General features: G+C 47.9%; 1 protein-coding gene across 10 annotated transcripts in view; it reads right to left on the reverse strand.

Annotated features, from left to right (window-relative positions):
• Positions 1-21,418, reverse strand: part of PTPRF (protein tyrosine phosphatase receptor type F) — a 756,588-nt gene that overhangs the window by 16,624 nt on the left and 718,546 nt on the right. For 9 of the 10 annotated variants that reach the window (XM_086953202.1, XM_086953199.1, XM_086953209.1 and 6 more), the window contains 5 exons: positions 10,191-10,345; positions 9,313-9,598; positions 7,464-7,642; positions 7,146-7,272; positions 5,583-5,708 (listed from right to left, as the gene is read on the reverse strand). In XM_086953202.1, the coding sequence (XP_086809328.1) occupies positions 5,583-5,708; positions 7,146-7,272; positions 7,464-7,642; positions 9,313-9,598; positions 10,191-10,345 (873 nt within the window). The remainder of the gene's footprint in view (positions 1-5,582; positions 5,709-7,145; positions 7,273-7,463; positions 7,643-9,312; positions 9,599-10,190; positions 10,346-21,418) is intronic. The other variant, XM_086953210.1, reaches the window with a different exon arrangement.

Here is a 21,418-nt window from a genome sequence, read left to right on the forward strand (position 1 = left end):
ATGTAGAGTAAGTGTTTGGTAATAGTTGCACCATTTTGTGTGTATTGCTCCAATGAAGCAACCCCTTGCTCTACAACAATATGGAAGTTGGAAAAGAGCCATTTTGATAAACGGGCTGCAGTGTTATGAAAAGGAGTCAAACAAGGACGTATGCGTAGAGCACAAGCGGTAATGGCATAAGCAGAAAAATATTTGATACTTTTTCACAATGGCCCAGTATTTTAAGCACAGCAGTAAGAAAACCTATTTGCATGCCTGTCTTTACTATTTGAATAAAATCAAGTTATTTCTATCGCCACCGCTGGCGATAGGAGGACAGTGAGAATCCAGCACTGACTAACGTCAACAAATCAGCAGCAGTATTGCAATGTGGCCACCTGTACTTGGTGTGGACAAGAAAACTATCTCCTGACATGGCGTGCCTTTATTTGTTTAGAAAACAAGGGACCCCTATAGTTAAACTAGCTATAACATAGGGAAATGAACAAGTGAGAGAAAGCTATAGCTAGAAACTGTTCATAAACCATTCTATCCTAAGAAATACTCTTTGTTGTCTGAGATATAGACATATATAGGACAGGCGCTCTACATGGTATAATAGGCAAAAAACAGTAATATTGGTCAGTATATATATATTTTTTTTAAACAATTATTTTTTCTTTTTCAAATTTTGTAGAGTTGATATTTGAGTAGATCATACAATGATTTGATTCTGTATTTGGAGATCCAAGTTATTACATGTGAATAAAGTCATAGACAGACATAAATATATACAAATCCTTTATGATAGACGAGAAACGTTGACTCAGGCAGTGCGGCAGATGTCTACAACGTGCGTTTCGGCAAACATGCCTTCATCAGGTAGCCGTCAACTACTCAAAAACAAGATGAGAATAGTGATATACTGTGGTTTCAGCTCAGTTGAGATATATCAATAAATGAAGCAGACTTAGATATAAAATCATGAAGATATTGTTATGGGGGTTCAATTTGATGGAGTGCGTTCTATGATACCAGATTAAATTAGGCAGCTGTCTCATATGGCTTCAATATAAATGGAGATACGGGAAGCTCCTCACATGAAAGTCCCCGAACGAACGCAGAGCCAGCTTCAGACGTTTATTGTAACAAGTCAACTTCATACGATGCGGTTATCTGAGTCCTGGGTCGATGAATTTAGATGATATAAGAATTGCCGCCGAGTCTTACATGTTGTAGCTTTGGGAAGCATGCTTTCAGGACAAACCTGTCGTAACGCTCATGTTGAGAAATGGCCAACTCTTACCTTAAGCAGGAAGCAAGTGAGTCTTCCTACACCATCTAGCTATCCTGTTACCCTCAACATCACCACTCGTCAGCAGCAAAGCACATGAACAATGCTGACCTCAGTGGGGAAAAAAATCCAAAATATTTGACAGATAACACAATTGCTGGATTTTAGGCGAAAAGGAGTATTTGTCTCAGATCCTGGCGCTAAAGACTGCAGTATCTAAGGAACCTCTGGTCTCTATGAGCCACTGGATAAGGACTCCACAATCTCAACTGTAGATGGCCGAGGAGGTGCAACGCATATTGAATCCATGGAGGGGGTCAGGGAGGGGGAAAGCCCAATGAAGACAGACTTGAGTGACCGCTCGAGGCTGCCCAGGCGAGGTCGCCCCACCTACGACGCTCCTGCCTGCTACTGCCAGCACGCTGCCCTTCTGCCGGCTGCCCTGCTTACGGCTGCGCTCTTCCTGCTACCTCCGTCTTCACCGCTGCCTGCCTGCCTTCCACTGCGTGCCTGGTTCCCCTGTCACCTCCCCGTTTTTTCTGTACCCATGCTGTGTGCCTGTTGCCTCCCCCAGCTTCAGACGTTTGCCTGTTGCCTCCCCCGCCCGCCGTCTGGTCACCCTTCCTTCCGTTTCCCTCTCCCCCGCTTCGGCTGCCCTCCCCCTCCGGGGTGCTCTTGCCGCCTTCTTCCCGCCACTGCCCTCTGGCGCTCCGCCCCCCCTCCTGCCCATTGGCCGCCCCGCTCCCGCCACCCAGCTGAACCGCCCTCCCGGCTCCTCACTTATGACGCCCCCAGAGCGACCGCGCAGCGGACGCGCGCAGCGGGAGCGCCGATTGAGCGCCGAAGGTGCGCCAAAGGTAAGCCCGTCTGCACCCGTCCGCGCCTGGACCGCGCCCAGTGCCAGGACCCCTGGACCCCGCAGACCCCAGCCCACCCGCCGGACGTACGACGCCGCCGCCCTCAATGCACTCAACACCGGCCGAATCCCGGGATGCTACCGAGCCACCCCGAGACGAACCCAGGGACCCTTCAGCTGCCACGCCTGCAAGTTCACCTGCATCCGGACCTGCACTACACCAGCACCCACCAAGCCGAACAACAGCAGCAACCACCTGAAGTGCATCCTCCTCAACACCCGCTCCGTCCACAGACACGCCATCGAACTCTGGAACCTCCTCGACACCACAGCTCCTGACGTCGCCTTCCTCACGGAAACCTGGATGAACGACTCCTCAGGGCCCGCCATCGCCATCCCAGAGGGCTACAAGATCACCCGAAGAGACCGCGACAACCACACTGGAGGAGGCATCGCCATCATCTACAGGGACACCATCCGCATCAAGACCAACACCGACGACACCCTGACAACCGCCGAACACCTGCACTTCCAGATCCACACGGACCCCAAAACCACCCTCAGAGGCACCCTGATCTACCGACCCCCGGGACCACGCACACAATTCAGCGAGGACATCGCCGACTTCATCAGCCCGCATGCCCTCCCCTCCGCCGACTACATCCTCCTGGGGGACATCAACTTCCACCTGGAGAACAACAACGACCGCAACACCATCACCCTGCTCGACAACCTTGCCACCCTCGGTCTCAAGCAGCTGGTGTCCACCCCCACCCACCTCGCCGGACACACACTCGACGCAGTCTTCTCATCCTGCAAAGACATAGTCTTCAGCCATGCCACCGGACTCCACTGGACGGACCACAGCTGCGTCCACTTCACCTTCAAATGAACGACGATCCACCACCACCAGCAACAGGTTGCTCGAAGAAGCTGGAACAAGATCACAGCCGACCAGCTCGCCGCTTCACTGAGCCAGCACCCTCCCGCCAGCTCAGCGAACCCCAGCCAGGCCGCCGACAACCTCACGAAGTGGATCAGCAACTGCGCGGACGAACTCGCCCCACTGAGGACCCCACCCAGCAGACCCGGCAGCAAGAAGGCCCCATGGTTCACCGACGAACTCAAGAGCTCCAAGAAGAACTGCCGAGCCCTCGAGAAAGCCTGGAGAAGGGAACCAACACCGGACAACATGACCACCCTCAAGCTTGCCACCCGGAAGCACCACCAATTGATCCGCGCCACCAAGAAAACTGCATTCAAGGACCGGCTGGACAACAACGCACACAACTGCAAGGAACTCTTCAACATCGTGAAAGAGCTCTCCGACCCCAACGCCGGCAACAACGACATCACCCCATCGCAAGACCTCTGCAACTCCCTCGCCTCCTACTTCCACAACAAGATCGCGGACATACACAACAGCTTCAGCACTCAACCGACGCACGCCACGACTGAACCACCGCCCCCCACCACCACCCTCCGCGCCTGGACTCCGATCAGCACCGAAGACACCGTCCGCATGATGAACTCCATCCACTCCGGATCTCCAACCGACCCCTGCCCTCACCACGTCTTCAACAAGGCCGACGCTGTCATCGCACCCCACCTGCGGGACATCATCAACACCTCCTTCGACACCGCCACCTTCCCGGAGAGCTGGAAGCATGCCGAACTCAGCGCCCTACTCAAGAAACCTACAGCGGACCCCACCGAACTCAAGAACTAGCGCCCCATCTCGCTCCTCCCGTTTCCAGCCAAAGTCATCGAGAAGACCGTCAACAAGCAGCTGGCCGCCTTCCTCGAGACGAACGGATCCCTCGAACCCTCACAGTCTGGCTTCCGAGCCAACCACAGCACCGAGACCGCCCTCATCGCGGCCACCGATGACATCCGAGCCCTGATGGACAACGGAGAAACAGCGGCCCTCATCCTCCTAGACCTCTCCGCGGCCTTCGACACTGTCTGCCACCGCACCCTAGTGCAGCGCCTCAGCAACGTCGGAATCCAGGAAAGGGCACTGGAGTGGATCATCTCCTTCCTCGACGGAAGAACACAGAGTCCGACTACCGCCGTACAAGTCAGAGGCCACCGAAGTCATCTGCGGCGTCCCTCAAGGATCCTCGCTGAGCCCCACCCTCTTCAACGTCTACATGAGCCCCCTCGCGGCCATCGCACGCCAGCACAACCTCAACATCATCTCCTACGCCGACGACACCCAGCTGATCCTCTCCCTGACCAACGACCCCGCCGCCAGAGCCGACCTTCACGAAGGGATGAAACACGTAGCCGAGTGGATGACGACCAGCCGCCTGAAACTGAACTCAGACAAGACGGAGGACCTCATCCTGGGCTCCTCGCCCTCCGCCTGGGATGACTCCTTGTGGCCCCCCGCCCTGGGCACCGCACCCAAACCGACAGACCACGCACGGAACCTGGGCGTCATCCTGGACTCCTCCCTCTCCATGACCAGACAAGTCAACGCCGTCTCCTCGTCGTGCTTCAATATCCTGCGCATGTTACGGAATATCTTCCGGTGGATCCCCACCGAGACCAGGAAGACGGTCACCCAGGCCCTCGTCACCAGCCGACTGGACTACGGCAACGCCCTCTACGCCGGAACCAATGCCAAGCTCCAGAAGAGACTCCAGCGGATCCAGAACACCTCAGCCAGACTCATCCTCGACATCCCACGACACAGCCACATCTCCGGACATCTGAGAGACCTGCATTGGCTCCCCGTCAACAAAAGAATCACCTTCCGTCTCCTCACCCACGCACACAAAGCCCTACACGATCAAGGCCCGAGCTACCTCAACAGCCGCATCAACTTCTACGCTCCCAAACGCCATCTCCGATCAGCCAGTCATGCCCTCGCCGCCGTCCCCCGCATCCGAAGAACGACAACAGGAGGAAGGTCCTTCTCCTACCTGGCCGCCAAGACCTGGAACTCCCTCCCGACCGACCTGCGCCTGACCCAAGACCACCTCTACTTCAGGAAGAAGCTCAAGACCTGGCTGTTCGAGCAGTAGCAGCACCCCCTCCCCTCCCCCCCTCAAGCGCCTTGAGACCCTCCGGGTAAGTAGTGCGCTCTATAAATGTCTTTGATTGATTGATTGACTTATACATGTTGCAGGGCAAGCAGGCTTGAACTATAATGCAACTGCTAGCAGACACCAAGGAAATGCTCTCACACAAACAAATGTGCTCAATGCACAGGCAGTCTATCTCTGTGACATTCACACACAGGCAGAGCAAAAAGCAGCCCTTTCAATCTTGTGTGAACACACACACACACACACACACACAGAATAAACCAGGCACAGTATTTAGACAGGAAACAGGCTCTCATTTCGTGTTTCTAGCATACAAAGCAGTGGAAGAGGCATGCTGTCACTCGTGTCTGTTCATGCTCACATGCTCTCACGGACACATGCCCATGGCTGTACTCACCCGGGCATCAGTGACTTTGAACTCCCGGAGAATATACTGTGGCATGTTGTACTCTGCCATTGGGTCCACCACAAAATACTGATAGCGGGCAGAGCGGTCAGCAGGCCAGTACTGGTGGCACTTCTCCTGCAGAGCACAGGAGAGGAGGCATTCAGTGATGTGCACCTAGGTGCAACAGGGTGCAAGTACTCTATCGTACAGCCCATGTTACAACTCAGAAGAAGGTAAGGGAAGCTGGAGGAAGGAGGAAAGAAAGCAACGAGGAGGGAAGAAAGGAATGAGGAGAGAAGGAAGGGGTTCAGAGGAAGGAATAGGCAGGAGAAGGCCAGAAGTTTAACAGGATATGTGCATTCAACCGTCAAGATAACTCGTCTCGCACAAGAACACAAGCGAGAGGTGAGCGGGGGGCAAGAGGATGAAAGCAGAGAGAAGACAGCTAGGGAAGAATGGAAGATGGCGAGGAATAGAGGGAGGAAGCAACAGAAAGAAGGATGGATGAGAGAAGTAAGGTAGAAAAGAGGACAGAAAAAGTGAAGACAGAAATGTGAAGGGAGGATGGAAAAAACAAGGCGAGGAAGTTTGAGTAGAGCAAGGTTTGGGACAGAAGGGAGAAAGATGAAAAGAGGACCAGAGGAAAGGAGTGAGGGTGTAAGAAATTAAAAAAGGGAGTCACTGCAGAAGGAGAAAGGTGCAGGTTGAAGGTATGTTGCATGGGAACACATGATCAAGAAAAGAGAAGGAACAGAAGATGCAAGAACAAAGGAGGGATGTCTGAAGATGGAAGATGTGGAATGGGGAATGGGAAGAAACAAAATAGGGAGGAAATCTGGTGGGATGAAAATGTAAGCAGCAAGTTGGGAGGGAAAGGGACCAGAGTGGGAATAGGCAGGTCAAGAGGAGGAAGAGAGAAGAGGAAGGAGGAAAGTAGATGGGGGAAATACATTGGTAAAGGAATGCAAAAGGCAAAGAAGTTGGAAGGGGAGGTGCAGATGTAGTGCAGTAGGAGAGAAAACATGAGAGTTTTAGAAGAAGAGGAAAGGGGAGAATTATGGAGAAGAGCGGAGGTTAGGAACGAGTAAGGAAAGCTAAGAAGCAGAAAAAACAGATTGAAGAAAGATGAAGAGATGTTAAAGAATGAAGTGGAAAGAGAGGGGTAAAGAAAGGAGGGTAGAGGAAGAAGAGATCAGAGGAAAAGATGAGAAGAAAGAATGGTAACAGCAATAGTAGAGAAGTTAGACGGAAGTGAAAGAGCAGAAGGAAGCAAAGCAAGTGCTAACTTTGGTTTAACACAAATTATTCTGAACAATAAGTAATAAGGGGTGTAAAACAGGATGGGGATATGGAAGAGAGATGTGCAGAATGAATGTTGAATGGAACAGGAAGGACTGGGATGGAGGAGTAAGGTAGAAAGGAGGGACGAATGGGAATGACCGAGCAGGGCCAAACAGGAAGAAAGAGGGGAAAAGGAATGCCAAGTCTGCAGCACCTAAGACTAAGATCTGGATTTGCCTCCCTATGATGCATGGCAACACAACATGTCCCTAAAGTTTTGCGGACACTTACACGTCCCATTTCCCGCAGTTTGGTCAGCATCACCACAATGGTGGAATTGTGCTCCCACAGCATGCGCCAGAAGTCCTCTGTTGTCTCTGCCAGGGGCCCCTGAGTAGCAATATAGGCTTTTTGCTGTCTGTAGGGAGGAAAAAAACATGGCGTCAAAAAGTGCTAAGTAAAGCACAGGACAAGCACACATGTTTCCCTGAGCCAAGGCCAGTCGGCTAGTATCTAAAACGGGACTACCGAAGCCCAGCCGTCAATCAATGTCATGCCCTTGTACCTTTGCCCAAAGCCTGCCCATTTCGACAAGACTTAATCCCTCACCTATAGCCATCGATGAAGCTAGCGTTGATGTAGTCCGAGCCCTCCACCCCTCGGATAGGTTGTAGGCAGACCCGCGTCAGCTCATAGGGCATGATATTCACCAGGCGGTTCTTGAACTTGTTGCACGGGAGGTTGGCACTGATGAATCGTGAGGTATGTGCTTTAGAGTTGGCCAGGAGCTGGTAGGGATGACAAAAGAACATGCTGTGTTAACTGGTTTGGATGAATTATGCACCTTATATCATCTTGTCATTTCATCACCGATGACGCAACACCACTGGAAGTAACAAAGCTCAGCAAAATAGAGAATAGAGGGCATGTGTACAACTAGTGGGTTTTTAATCTTTAAATGGAATACTATACTTTCCAGTTCCCGATGCTGTAAGCAAAAGCAGAGTTAAAAAATTTGCACAGCTGCGTTGCCACATTATGTGATGTCAACTGTTAACCATGTTTCAACTCCAAGGCATTAATTTGAAAACCTACTACAGCCCTGGAGTTCTAGTTTAGGTCCACTGAACTAACTCGACTTGCATAGGATGATGGGAGCGACTTTTAAAAAATAAGGGCTGGAAACCTGATGCCCTGTCGACACAGAGGTGGCACCTCATAGCCCCAACTCACACACTTCTCTGACAGTCTACCATTAGTAACATTGAACAATGTAATGACCACTTATAGACTACCAGTAAAATGGAACAATGCATTAAAACAAATGTAAGTATATCAAATGTCTTCTGCATCAGGTAGGTTAAAGTGCTCGAAAGAGAGGGGAGACTGCAGAAACAGTCGTTTTTAGATGTTCAGTGACCCTAGAAAGCAGATTCCGGACATCTTTGTGCAGTCAGCTCAAGGTTTGCAGATATTGGATCAGGTGTATATGAAAGCAAGCTGCCATCAGTGATTTACTACTTAAGGGTCCTCTGTCATTCCCTCAAAACACTCGCCCTGCGAGCTGCTGCGAGACCCCCAATCTCTCACTGGCCGAGGGGGTGGTTCTGTTGGGTTTTGCTCTCTGACTTGGAGCCCCTTGTTCATTTGTGATGTTCCTGGAACCACCACTCCACTCTTTTGAAGGGCGGGTACCAAAGCTAGCATCTTCCCATCACTATAGGGAATGGTGTGGGACTCTTGGGCATGGTGGGCAGCAGAAGGGTTTGAGGGACACACTGCAACCAGTGCTTACATCAGGGCTGGTAGCCCGAGGCGGAAAATAGCAGACACACTGCTTGGAGTACTGTTGTTGCAGCAACACAACCCACGTCCCGAACCAAGTGCACAGGGCAAGGGCTATGCTGTCAATCTACGGAAGGTAGAGCCAGAATGCAGACTCATACGCCATCTCTGCAGAGACACACAAGCAGCTACAGAGCTCACCCTTGTGTCACTGATGGTCACAATTTCCTGTGTGAAGTGTTCTAATCGGGCCTGTCACAGGGAACTCCCTCGATAAAAAGCACCATCTTCCCAATGTATCCTCCTAACTACTTGGCTTCTACAAGCGGGAGCACTCAGAGGGTGGGCGCAGCTCAGAGGGTGGGCGCAGCTCAGAGGGTGGGCGCAGCTCAGAGGGTGGGCGCAGCTCAGAGTACAATTTCAACATGTCTCAGGGTCAAGACCACACAAATAAAGGATTTTGAGATATGGGGGTCCAAAAAGAAGCTTCCATTTCCACAAACGTTGCACAAACACATGGTGTTTGGCAGGTCATGACTGGGAGAATCCCAAACACCAGAAAATCTTCAGACAATTATTAATGTGTTGAGCACCTAACAAATAGTAGGGAGAATGTATTGATGGTGTAGAAGACCTACAAGATGTGGCAGGGAAGGTCGCAAGCCCAACGTACCTTGAACTCCAGTTCCATGGACGGGACGCTCTCTCCCGGCGGGATCTGCCCCAGCTTCTGTATGTGGGCACACAGGCTTCGGGCTGGCACCTCGGTGTTGCCACAGAGTGCTGCCTCCAGCAAGGCCTCATGGATGAATATGTACTGGTCCTCGGTCTGCACCATGTAGTTGCGCTGGGCGCGCATGCACGTCACGTGACCGTACACATCCACCGTTTTCTCGTGCTTCATGCGCTCCAGCATTGCGTCGATGACTATGAAGCAGCCTGTCCGGCCCACGCCAGCACTGGAAGATGAATGGACAGTTTGTAACCAAGCAGTGCAGGCAAACCTAAGGTGATGCAAGATCCAATGTGGACCAGTGGCCACACGTTACATGCACCAGTGCTGAAGAAACATGATTCGAGCCATCCACATCCGTACAGCATGAACAAAGGACAGTGAATGACCTCACTCTGGGCACAGACTTACCAGCATACCTCAACAACTGGCAGAAATGGTACAGAGTGATCACAGCGTGACCATAGTTTCTGCTGCACTCACCCACCCAAATGCATTGACAACGGGCACACACTGCAGAGTAAGCAGTAGTCGATGGCAACACACGGCGCACACACAAACACTTTGAGAGCAAACAGGCCATGGTTAGAAAATCACTTTTATGAACAGGGGACAGCCAGTGACAACTTCTACTCAACTGACAGCACTGCAAGGGCACATGACTGACTGACCACACACTGCTCAGATAAACATTCCAAGAACAAGGGATAATCGGTGGCCACACACTCAAACCACATATCTCATAGGATGGCTTCTCCATGCGGCCTCCATACAGTCGTTCTCCACATACAATCATGCTTGCGCTGCCATGTGCTCACCTGCAGTGCACCACCATAGAGCCAGCGTCTGGCGGGTTACATGCCTTCACCCGCCGCAGGAATGCTAATATGGGTGTTGGGTACTCTGGGACACCGTGGTCCGGCCACGCCAGGAACTGGAACTGCCGGATCTCCCTCTTCTCACTGGAACCGTTCTGGTGAGAGAAAAAGGTTCCATTTGTCAAAACGTGAAATTAAGTTATAAAGAAAAATAAAAAAAGGAAAAGGCTTTGGCTATCAGCTTCATGTCTGATGGGTGACACAGAGCATTTAGTTAACGTTTAGTGATTGGTAGTAGCATGAAGGTGCTAAGATGAAGGTATAACTCATGTAAAAATAATTCCCGGCACCGGCTGCTTCCAGAAATGGAAGAGGTGAAGAGGGTAAAAATCACAAACCTCAGGCAGAAAACTCAATTAGTCTCTGCACATGTATTGTCCAGGATTCACTGTTGCATTCTATCATATTTGCAACCCTTATTGCGGAGGATTTATAATGATTTAATCCTTAAAGCTCCTCTCCTGAAACATATGAGTAGGCCTCAGAAGCCAGAATTCAATTTCATGGCGCCCAGTCAGAGAATCTTTTTCGAGGCGATCACCTTCGTGCACAAGGTTATCTTGGCACTGAACAATCTTGCCTGCATAAATGTATCATGCTCCATATCCCCGGAAGAAACCTTTGATCAAATCTCATGATTTCTTTTTGCTGTTCCACGCCTCAAAAAAATCCCAGTCTGTGGTTACTCTCAGCCTGCTTGGACCTCAGCTGGAGAAAAACCTACCCTTGTCTCTCAGAGCTATTCATTCTTTCTTTGATTTAAAAAAAAAAATCATTAAAACCCTTTTTATTTTTATTAGTTATTTGTGGTCTTTTGCTCTTCAGCCAGGAATCACAGTATCCTCTCAAACTCGCGGATTGTTCCTCGGTACCAAGATCCCTGTGTAGGTGAATGTGTGCATTATAAGTAATGCATCAAATCAGAAAGCCTAAAAATCTTAAACCTTTGCATAAACAATGGGTAATCAAAAAAAAAAGTCTACACAACTAAACTCTAGAGCAACAGCCTCATCCAGTTGCTGGTCTACGATCACACATCTATTCAAGTCCCAATGGTGCATTGGTCAATTGCAGTGGAGCTGGTGGTCTGACAACAAACACTTCCCTTGTGGTACATTTAATGATGACCCGAAACACTGATAATTGGAAAATGAAAAAGGAGGAATGGTTTTAATTTTTAACAATGCAAACTGTAAGAAAAATCCTGAGATAGAACAGGAAAATCTCAATTGTGCCCAAAGAAGAAACAAGAACAAATACACCCCTCAATGTGGATACACAGCCCTTCGATGCACGCCGTATCAGACAAAAATATAATTTGAAAGATTGACACTCACAATGAGATGGACTTTCTGCTTAAACACATATATCCCTGCATTCTTGAGTTAGCTGAAGGAGTCCAATGTATGCGATTTAAAGAGCCAAGACTCCAAATAGAAGCACCTCAGCCGAAGAGAAGGGCCCTGTCATGTACCGAAGGACCGGTCTGCATGGAAACTTCTTATAAATGAATCACCAGCATTTGTACACGATACAAGCACCAGGATTGACATGCCTACATCAGGACACTGTAAATCATAGTCTAGAAGATTCTCAGAATTTTGTCAACACCTTTTGTATCAGAGGGAAACACAAAGCATAAATCATTTGCTAAAGATAACATCACTGTCCCCTAAATCTACATTTTGTTTTTGCAACTTGGACACAAAGTCTCTGCAGTTGGTGTTTTTATCTTAGCAATAATGCCAGCACCTGCCGTAATACCATCTAGTAAGCCCGTGCAGGTATAAGTTGGCAGCAACATCTTTACTTTATCAATAGATTTGGGAGGACTGACGAGATGAAAATGTGTCCCCAGGGACATTTAGAAAACCTGGGAGATATTCCATTGAGAAAGATAACCAACCAAAAGACTAATCACCAAGACTTCCTGGACAGAATGGGAAAGTGTGGGCCACCGTGCACACCTTTATTTAACTAATGTGAGGTTTTCTCCTCTGTGTTCTACCATACAGTGATGGATGCAACATCCCTTTCTCAAGATGACCATCAGTAATTCATCACAGCCCTAAGAACAATGGTACCTATGAAAGCATAAATGTACCTTTTATATGGAGACTCCATGACCTCTAACCGATGGACTTTCATCCCTTATCAATTAGTATGTGACAAACCAAGTAGAGTCTGGACCCGAAAGTGTTACAAGAGCTGTCTTAGAGCTCTGACCCATGCATGCAGGTGTATGTTCAACTTGGACATGCCCGGCTACTTTGCGTTTGTGCAAACCCTATCAGCTCCCTCCTTAACATAGGAGCTCTACCAGATTTTTTTTTCATCCAATAGCCGAGGGGCTGGTAGGAAATATCGGTAACAGAACACGTCAAGGCTTTCTCCTTTTCTTTTTTTGTGGGTAGACTCCACAACAAGGAAATAGGTGGGAGGAGAAAGCATCGTCGTGTTTCCTAAAGGCCAGGCAGGACCTCCTGATCAAATACTTACACAAGAAGGAATTGTCTGATACACCCTCATAAGAAACTTATACTCCGCAAAAGAGCGTCTCCTGGTCACTCTCAGGACCAGGAGGGAACACAGGTGACTACACTTCTCCTGGCAGCCCCTTGCCTAATAACCTGATCAGAATAATCCACCAGGGCTAATCATTAATGCAACTCAAAAGTTAAGACACATCTGTTCTAACTCCATTCAGCCACCCACGTTGTGTGCTGCCTATATATGTTGTTTATTATGCCAAGTTAATGCGTACTGGACTCAAGCCACTGTAACAAGGACTACCCACCCACCTAAGGTGCCAGATAGACAAGGTCCCAACCCCGCAACCACAATTCAACAAGTGCGCATGCATGACTTGCCGATACCAATAGGATATGTTCTATGTAACCACTTTTGCTATATTTGTAGCTTTAAGTGCCAAGAGACAATTGAGTTATGCAGTTTGTGATAAAAACAACAAACAAACATATATAAACTCCACGCACGTGGGAGGCTGATGTTCTTTGATACGGCCCGACAGCAGAAACGTAGCACCTTGCTCCTGTACTGTGCTTTGGTGGAGGCCTGACGCCGAGGCGTTCAGTTTATCTAAGGGGGGAGCAATGGTGGGAAAAGGATCATTTATCAAGAACTAAACGGTCACTTCCCGGTTGGAGTATTTGCAGTTTGAAGAATTTTCTAGATCACATACCGTGCATTATTCCGCAATCTAGTGGGTGGGTCCGGAATGGTCTACTTGTTGTTTCTCGTCACTTTTTCGTGGGCATCGTCAACCATTTGTGCCTAAACTCCTCCTTGAGTGATGTCAGACGTGTGCTCCGAAAACCTTTTGATGTAGTCGCCATCCTCAGATTGTTTTTTTCGTCTCTCTTTCTGGGTTCACATGCTGTGCATGGATTATAAAGTGGTATTTTGTCCTGTGGGAAGGCAGAGTCCTTTGGAGTGTGTGTTAACAAACAAATGCTTTCGTACTCTTTGTCCCACTACTGCCTCTTGTTGATGTGGATGTCCACTCAGTAATGTTTTGTAAAGGTGTACACTGTTGACCAGGTGGCAGCTGTGCAAATGTCCTCCAGCACTATGCTACCTAGGAAGGCAAGTGGTGCTCCCTTCTTCCTTGTCGAGTGTACCTGTGGTTTTTCTGTAAGTGTTGCTCCCACAGCTTTGTAACAATATTCTATTGTCTGCACTATCCATCTTGCAGTAGTTCCTTTGGCGACGGGGAGCCTCTTCTTGCGTGTGCATAAGACACAAACTGTTCTTTTTCAGATAGGTCTTGTTTTTTCACATCCAGTGCGTGTAAAGCCTTCTGTGCCTGTGTTTACGGTTTGCAGAAATATTGGAAAGTGGATGGCCTTGTTAACGTGGAATTTCGATACGACCTTTGGTATGAACCTTAGGTTTGTTATCATCACCACTTTGTCGTTATCTATTCGAAGATACGGTACTTGTGTGGCGAGTGCTTCTATTTCACATATTCTGATAGAGGTGATGGCGATGAGGAATGCTATTTTAAGAGTTTGGCACTTGAGCTGTGCGTTTTGCATTGGTTGAAAAGTTGATGCAATTAGTTGCAAAAGTACAATATACAGGTTCGATGTGGGCATGGATGCCCTTTTTGGGGGCGGGGGGTGGGGTTGAGACACCTTTTTTACTCCCGAAAGGAACCGTTTCACCACAGGTGTGATGAAAAAACGACTCCCTATTATGCCTTTTGTGCATGCTAAGATGGCATAACGCAGGCATAGAAGAGGCGTAGAAGAGGCGTTCATCTAGCACGTATGTCATATCTAATGACGGTGGCGTTTTGTGCCCAGTCTCCGAGTTTTCCAGCCTTGATGCACCAGTGCATAAATCTCTTCAATTTGTTGCTGCAGCATTTCCACATTGGTCACCTTGCTTCTTTCAGGATCTCCATTGCTCTCCTTGACAAACTGAGGTACGTAAACTCTACGTCCTCCAGAGCCATGCTTCCAAACTTAGAGTGTATCTAGCTCCTGGTGTCATAAGTGTCCCTCCAGCATTGTCAGCAGGTCTTGATGCACTGGGAGTCTGATGTAATGCCCATGGGACATCTCCATGATGGCAGAGAACTGTGCCTGATGAACCCACTATGGGACCATCAGAATTAGGGTGACATTCCCACCTGCACTTTTATATCACCTTTGGTATCATTGGAATTGGTGGAAAGGAGTAAGAAAATATCCCTAACCATTTTATTGGTAGAGCATTCCTCAGTGGCTCAGGGTGGTAGAACCTGCTTTACAAGTTTGTCATTTGGTAGTCTTGTGATTAAGTCTCTGTGGTGTCCCCCCCATATTCGGAAAATGTGCATCAATAGATCTTATTTTAGCTCCCACTCATGTGTGGTGTTTGTTTTTCTGCTTTTCCTGTCCGCTTCTGTGTTTTGCTCTCCCACCAGCATTGCAGTCAGTGAGTTCAGGATAGCTCACAGGAACGTTTTCTTTGGGTCTGTATTCTGTGACATAATTGAAGGAAAAGGTTAGGGTGTGTATAGATCAGTGGTCTCCAACCGGTCGATCGCGAGCTACCGGTAGCTCGCAGAGGCCCTGTGAGTAGCTCGAGCCAGCATTTATATTTTGTAGCCCTTTATTGTCCTTGTTGTTTTTTCGGCCTTTTTTCAGTAGCAGTTGCCCGCCCTCACCCAAACCTGCTGCTCTGATAAGCTCAATTAAGCTTAGCTGAGGCTGGCGGGGCGGGCTGAAGAGGACGTTATTAGAGTCATATTTGCGCCACCTGCCTTCCGCAGCCAGGCACCGCGCTTTCATCCCGCAGGTCGTGTTCCAGTGCAGAGCAGCAGGGGCTGGAGAGCTTGGTAGTGAGCAAGACAAGTGGTGTGGCACAGGCAGTATTGAACTGCTACCCCACCAGTACCCGCGCCATTAGCATTTTCCAGGCAGGCACCGCTTCTTTGATCCGTTTGTGAAGCAGCAGATCGACCGGTAAGCCCTGGCCTGAATTAGTTGTTCTTGCTGTGTAGTTGTAAGTGCAAGCTGACTAAGCGAGAGGACGCTTTCTACAATTCTTTCCTAGATTTTGATCAGCCCGCTTTTTGTATTAGCATGGCACTGTGCATGTCCAATGTTGTGCGTTTGCAGCCTGCAGAATCTCTTGCCTGAATTAGTCGTAGCATAATTGTGTGCCCGTACCTCAGCATTAGTATTTCTCAGCCCCCGGCGCCAAAAATATTCTTGCCCAGAACCACGGTCAGATCAAGAGTATGGATGGCGTGAAGAGAGTGAGGAGGGGGAGAAGTGATTTGTGATGCTAACGGTTAAAATAAAAATGTCAAAACGTACTTCATATTATTGGCAGTGAAACACACCTAAACTGATCATACCAAAATTCACTAATTTAAAATGCACTTGTGAATTACAATATTTTGTGCAACAGGTCGATTCCCAGAGATAGCATTCCCTAATGGAAAATAAAACTACGGTGGCCGTTTCCTGTTGTTTTAAGCCTTTAAGATGCTGAAAATTGATTTTTGGTGAAAGTTACACTTAAAGGTCAAGAATGTGCATCGCGTGCCATGATGTCTAACTCAATGGCAACCTTTTGGAGTGAGCAAACTGGCAAAGACTGAAATCTAAACAAGTTCTGCAAACAACATCCGTGGGATGCAACAAAAAGAATTAGCAGGATAGTAAAGGTTTCACAGTAAACTTCATTTTCATCACGATATAGATTGCTGGCTTATTATATGAAATATTCTAAAAATAAAATGATTTGCAGGGGGATCTTGAAGTACAGATCCCCTGATTGAAGCTCTCAAAGTATAGTGGGTGTGAATGGGTGCCAACTCAGAAGTTATAAATACCTCTGCTCAGAGATGTTTTTATACATGGGCAAAGTGGACTCTGGCCCCCTGGAAAGCCCCAGCCTTCCGGGGGGCCGTGAAAGAGCAAGCTCTGTTGTTCACAGAGTCTTGCCTTCATTCATAACTGTGAATAGTTCTTCAACTTATTGTTTTATTGTTTAACTTTAATTTATTGTTAATGTCTGTGAAAGTCTATTACAGACGTTTTTGCAGAGAAATGAATGTTGTATTTATGTTTCTTGCAACATCCATAAATAACGTTCCTATTAGATCAAAACAAGACTTCCTATATGAGAAATAGGAGGGTGTCACATGGATTATTTGCAGTAATATTAGTGAGCTGCTGCATTACAACATTGAAAACACACACCACTATCCCTGAATATAACAAATGTAACAGCTTTAGAATTTGGACAGAGGTACCTGTGCACTGTCAGTGACCTGTCATAGAGGGCATGAAAGAGCTGAGAATGGATCATAAATTCAAAGCTCTCCCAAACAGGGGCCCCCAAGATACCTTTGGCACAGGCCCCCAAAGTCCAAAAGATATCCCTAGCTCAGCTTTTGGCCTGGCTTCTAACACTTCCACTAGGGGACACATTTGCAGTCAGGGCAGGAGAGGAGGGCGGCTCGCCTTGATGGGAAGTGGTCTTATGGGAAGCAGTAAGGGAGTCATGTGTGGCCTACAGGTAAAGGCCAGAGATCATCACCATGAAGATTAAGGGTTCATTTTCTCCCCTCCACCCATGGTTACCGTCTGTTTAAATTTGATTACATTGCGACTAATTAAAGGGTTCACCAACATAGATAATGGGAAGGATTTCATGTTGAGAAGCACGGCAAGGCCAACCAATGCGCTGATTAGCTCAGATGTGGTCAGCGTTTCTAGGGAACTCAAGTACGTTGTTCATACCACAGTATGGGCTCTGAATAAATTAGGCGTGCCTTAAAAAGTCAATGAAGCTGCGCGTGAGAGAGTCTCTTGGAAAAATTCGCGAGTTCCTTGGCCCTTAGTAGCTCACGATGATTTTCACTGATCAGAAGTTGCTCTCACTGCAGAAAAGGTTGGAGACCCCTGGTATAGATCATATGACCTTGTTGATCTTCCTACAGTGGGTGCCTGTCTTTGCTTTCACTAGACAGTCATCCAAATATGGAGATGTGTTGCTACCACAGCTAGGCCTTTTATGAACACTTGTAGGGCGTATTTTATCCCGATAGATAGGACCTTAAATTGGTAGAATGTCTTCTCCACTACAACCCTGAGGAATTATTTGTGCTGTCTGTCCACTGGTAAGTGTAGGTAAGCGTCCTTGAGATCTGTGGTTGCCATGTAGTCTCCTTTCCCTATTAAAGGGATGACTTCTTGCAGCACTGTCATCTTGAATTTCTGTGTTTTTATGAACTTGTTCTTTGCCCTTAGGCCCAGCATTGGTCTTAGTGTCTTCTCTGGTTTTGGTACAAGGAAGTAGCTTGAGTACACACCTTTGGGTCTTTGTTTTGGAGGTATTATTTCTGTAGCTTGTTAGCTTACTTGGTCTTCCACTTCCTGCTGTCCTCATTCTTTGAGTTCCTTCACTATCATCTTCTTTGGTGGTATTGTTGGGATAACCTTGTTAACTCTATGCAAAAGCCGTTCCTTATATTTAGTATCCATTTGCCGGAAGTGATTTTTTTCCATTCCTGCAGAAATCATGATTCCTCCTCCTACTGGTGACTTGTGTAAGAGGGTATTCTGGAAGCAGTCACTTGTTTGCATGGTTTCACCTTTTTGTGACCCCCCTCTCCCTTCTGTGGCTGGAAAAGGGCAGCCTGGCACTTGGGTTGTTCTATCATTGTGGTTCAGTGACAGGCTCACTCCGCTGGTGGCTGATAGTTGTAAGACTGGCTGTTTGGCTCCCCTTGTAGGCGTTCTTTTCCTCTGGGACACGCCTCCTCTGAATGTTCCCCTGTACTGCAGGGCGCCAACCTCCTGTTTGAATCCTGAGATCCCCAGCCCTGTGTGTCTGTGTAAGGTAGCGGCGATGCAGGGTTGCCAACTGCCTCGGTCCACTGCATCTGATGCCGATTCAAGGCAAGTTTGGGTGAGCATTTGGCAGTACAGGGTTTGCTCTATTTTTTAACTCCTCTGGCAGGTGTTCCATGAACTCCTCCATCTCATCCTACTGCTGGTGGGTGTACCCGTTTAGAAGGGCATTCGAGCTGGCTATGCTCCACTGCGCTGCTGCTGACCTCACCATTTTTCTCCCACCAGCTCTACTCTCTTCCTTTCCTGTCAGGTGGCACCTCTTTAGAAAGCGTGTTTGCTCCCTTGCGTGGTGTTGCTACAGTAAGGAAGTCAGCCGGCACATTTCCCTTGGTGTAGGGAGTGTCTTTAGATTAGAAGTTGTACTTCTTTTCCACCCTTGGTGTTCATGGCTTTGGATGCAGCTGGTTATTTGGAAGAACCTCTGCCCTGGGCCAGCATGCTGGGTAACATTGGGAGGAACGGATTCCTCTTCTGGTCTGTTAGTAGAGTTTTCAGGAGGAAACAGGTTTCTGACTGCTCCTCTTCTAGTTGGACCCCTAAGGACCTGAAGCTCTCTTGATAACCGAGTTGCATGCAGTGATGTCACCCGGTGGTGATGATTTAGACGGGTAGGATTGTACCCCTTTGTCTGCAGAGTCTGCATAAATGTCCTGCCACTCATATTTTGGCTCTCCCATTTGAGAGAGCTCTTCCTGTTGCTCTTCCTCAAGCTTGAAGAAATCCTCCGCCACTTCCACCTGTGGTTCTGGAGGTATTGGGGTTTTCCAGCTCATCTGTTTTTTTCTTGGTTGTGCGTGTTGCTTTAAAGGGGTTCTTTATCCCTTGAGGGCCTTGCAAACCAGCTGATCTGGATCAAGCCACAAGGCAAAACCACTACCAGAGGTTAAGGAGTTGCTGAAGTTCTTTCTGACATACAAAGGGGTGGTTAGCTTACACCATCCCAGCACATGCAGTACCCTAGAAATCTAACCAGATTGACGTCAGAGGTAAACAAAGCCTCTTGCTTTTTTATTATGACAATTGGCATAGTGTCCATTGGACTACTGACTTCACAATATAATAATAATAATAATAATAATACAGATGCTTGTAGAGCGCGAACAGCTACCTCTCAAGGAGGTGTCCCGGCGCTAGGAGAGTGCTTTCATCTGGGAGGAAGCTAGGTGAGATGGTATAAGTTTATTGCACAAAAAGCCAGGTCTTTAAGAGCTTCTTAAAACTTGCTTCTGTTGATGTGCTTAAATGTAAGGGCATATCAAAACCCTGAATCTCATGCCCATCCCGTGTGTTGGTGGGTGCCTCTGATACCTGGAAATATTAGCCACAACGAGCCAGTTCTGAACGGTCTCTCTGAAGCCTGGTATTCTGTGGGGCATTGAATGATCAGTGCCATAAATCTTGTATCTAGTACCCCTACACAACCAACTAGTTGTATTTCCAGTACATCCACCCGCAGAATTACTGAGCCAAGAGCAATGGAGTTCTTGAAGGCTAGTATTCGGTTAGCCCCATATCACCTGGACACCAAGGCGGTCTGTGAACTTGCCTTTTGGCCCTTTAACTAATTTAAGGACTTGAGAGGGACTCTACTCGAGTCTTGATATTGGACTTCGGTTTAGTAGACTTGGTCTGTTCCTGTGGGAAACTTGCATGTAGTCTAAAAACCACTGAGTTGTTCCAGTTGCCAATATGGATACCAAGAAACTAGGGCATGGGACAGACATGCCATATCAACTGGATGCTGCTTGGTACTCCTGGCCAAGTCACTGACTTCCAAAGGCTGCAGTATAGGAAAACAATTGCTATATGGGACTCACATAAAACTTGATTATGTACATGCAATAAACACATTTGAGGTTGTATGTTGTCCTCACAAGGTGCTAAGAACTTCTGGAGTTTGTGAATATTTGAATAGAGACATTTGCTGCATAAAAGGGATGTGTCGAGCTGCACATTAAGTTGGAGTTATTCACTGAGTCACTGCATTCAAGTTTTTACCTCGAATACCTCGGTAAGCGATGCATACTGGTCTTGGCTACCCCTATAGCCAGTCTCGAGTAGAAGCAGTGACTTGCAGTAACACAATGACCCAAGTACAAAAGCTCTAAATGGGAGGAATCAACCTAGATACGGACAAGTGAGCACTGACTGCTCGAGGACAACAGCAAAAAAGCCTCACAGCAACTGCTACTGAAGTCATAGTGTCCATCCCACAGGTAAATGTAATTAGAAACAAGATAAACAGCTATCAAACATGTTTAACAAGTCTAGGGAACTGGGGTGACATTTAAGGCATGCCTCTTAAGGAGTGTTTCAGGCTCCTGTCAGGTCTCAGAAGACGCACACATCTAAAAAGGACCCTACCACATGGAACAGGCAATAACCACAAGTTGGAAACCCAGGCCCATCAAGCCTGCTCTTCTTCCTGGCTGCTCTAGCACTGTAGCCTCTACCTGGTCATTTCCTTGCCTGCTTCAGCACACTGGACCTGCCTGAAGAACAGCAGCTCTGTTCTTGCTCTCACACAAAGGTCATTCTGATGTGTGTGCCCCAATCTTTTTGAATTTAGTTACTGACTTTGCTCCCTGATTTCTGCCAGAAAGGTGTTCTCTGCATTTATCAGCCTTTGTGTGTAGTAGAAATATCCTGGTTTACTCTGAAACTTCCCTTGAACTCTTCTCGCCCTTAATCAGGCTAAACTCTGGCCAAAATAGCTTTGCAGGATCCCATTCTCACTAAGAGAAGGTTACTATTTTCTGCGACTACAGGAGTTTTTGCCTGTGGTTT

This window comes from Lissotriton vulgaris, chromosome 1_2 (assembly GCF_964263255.1).
Source record: "Lissotriton vulgaris chromosome 1_2, aLisVul1.2, whole genome shotgun sequence".
Taxonomy (NCBI): Eukaryota; Metazoa; Chordata; class Amphibia; order Caudata; family Salamandridae; genus Lissotriton; species Lissotriton vulgaris.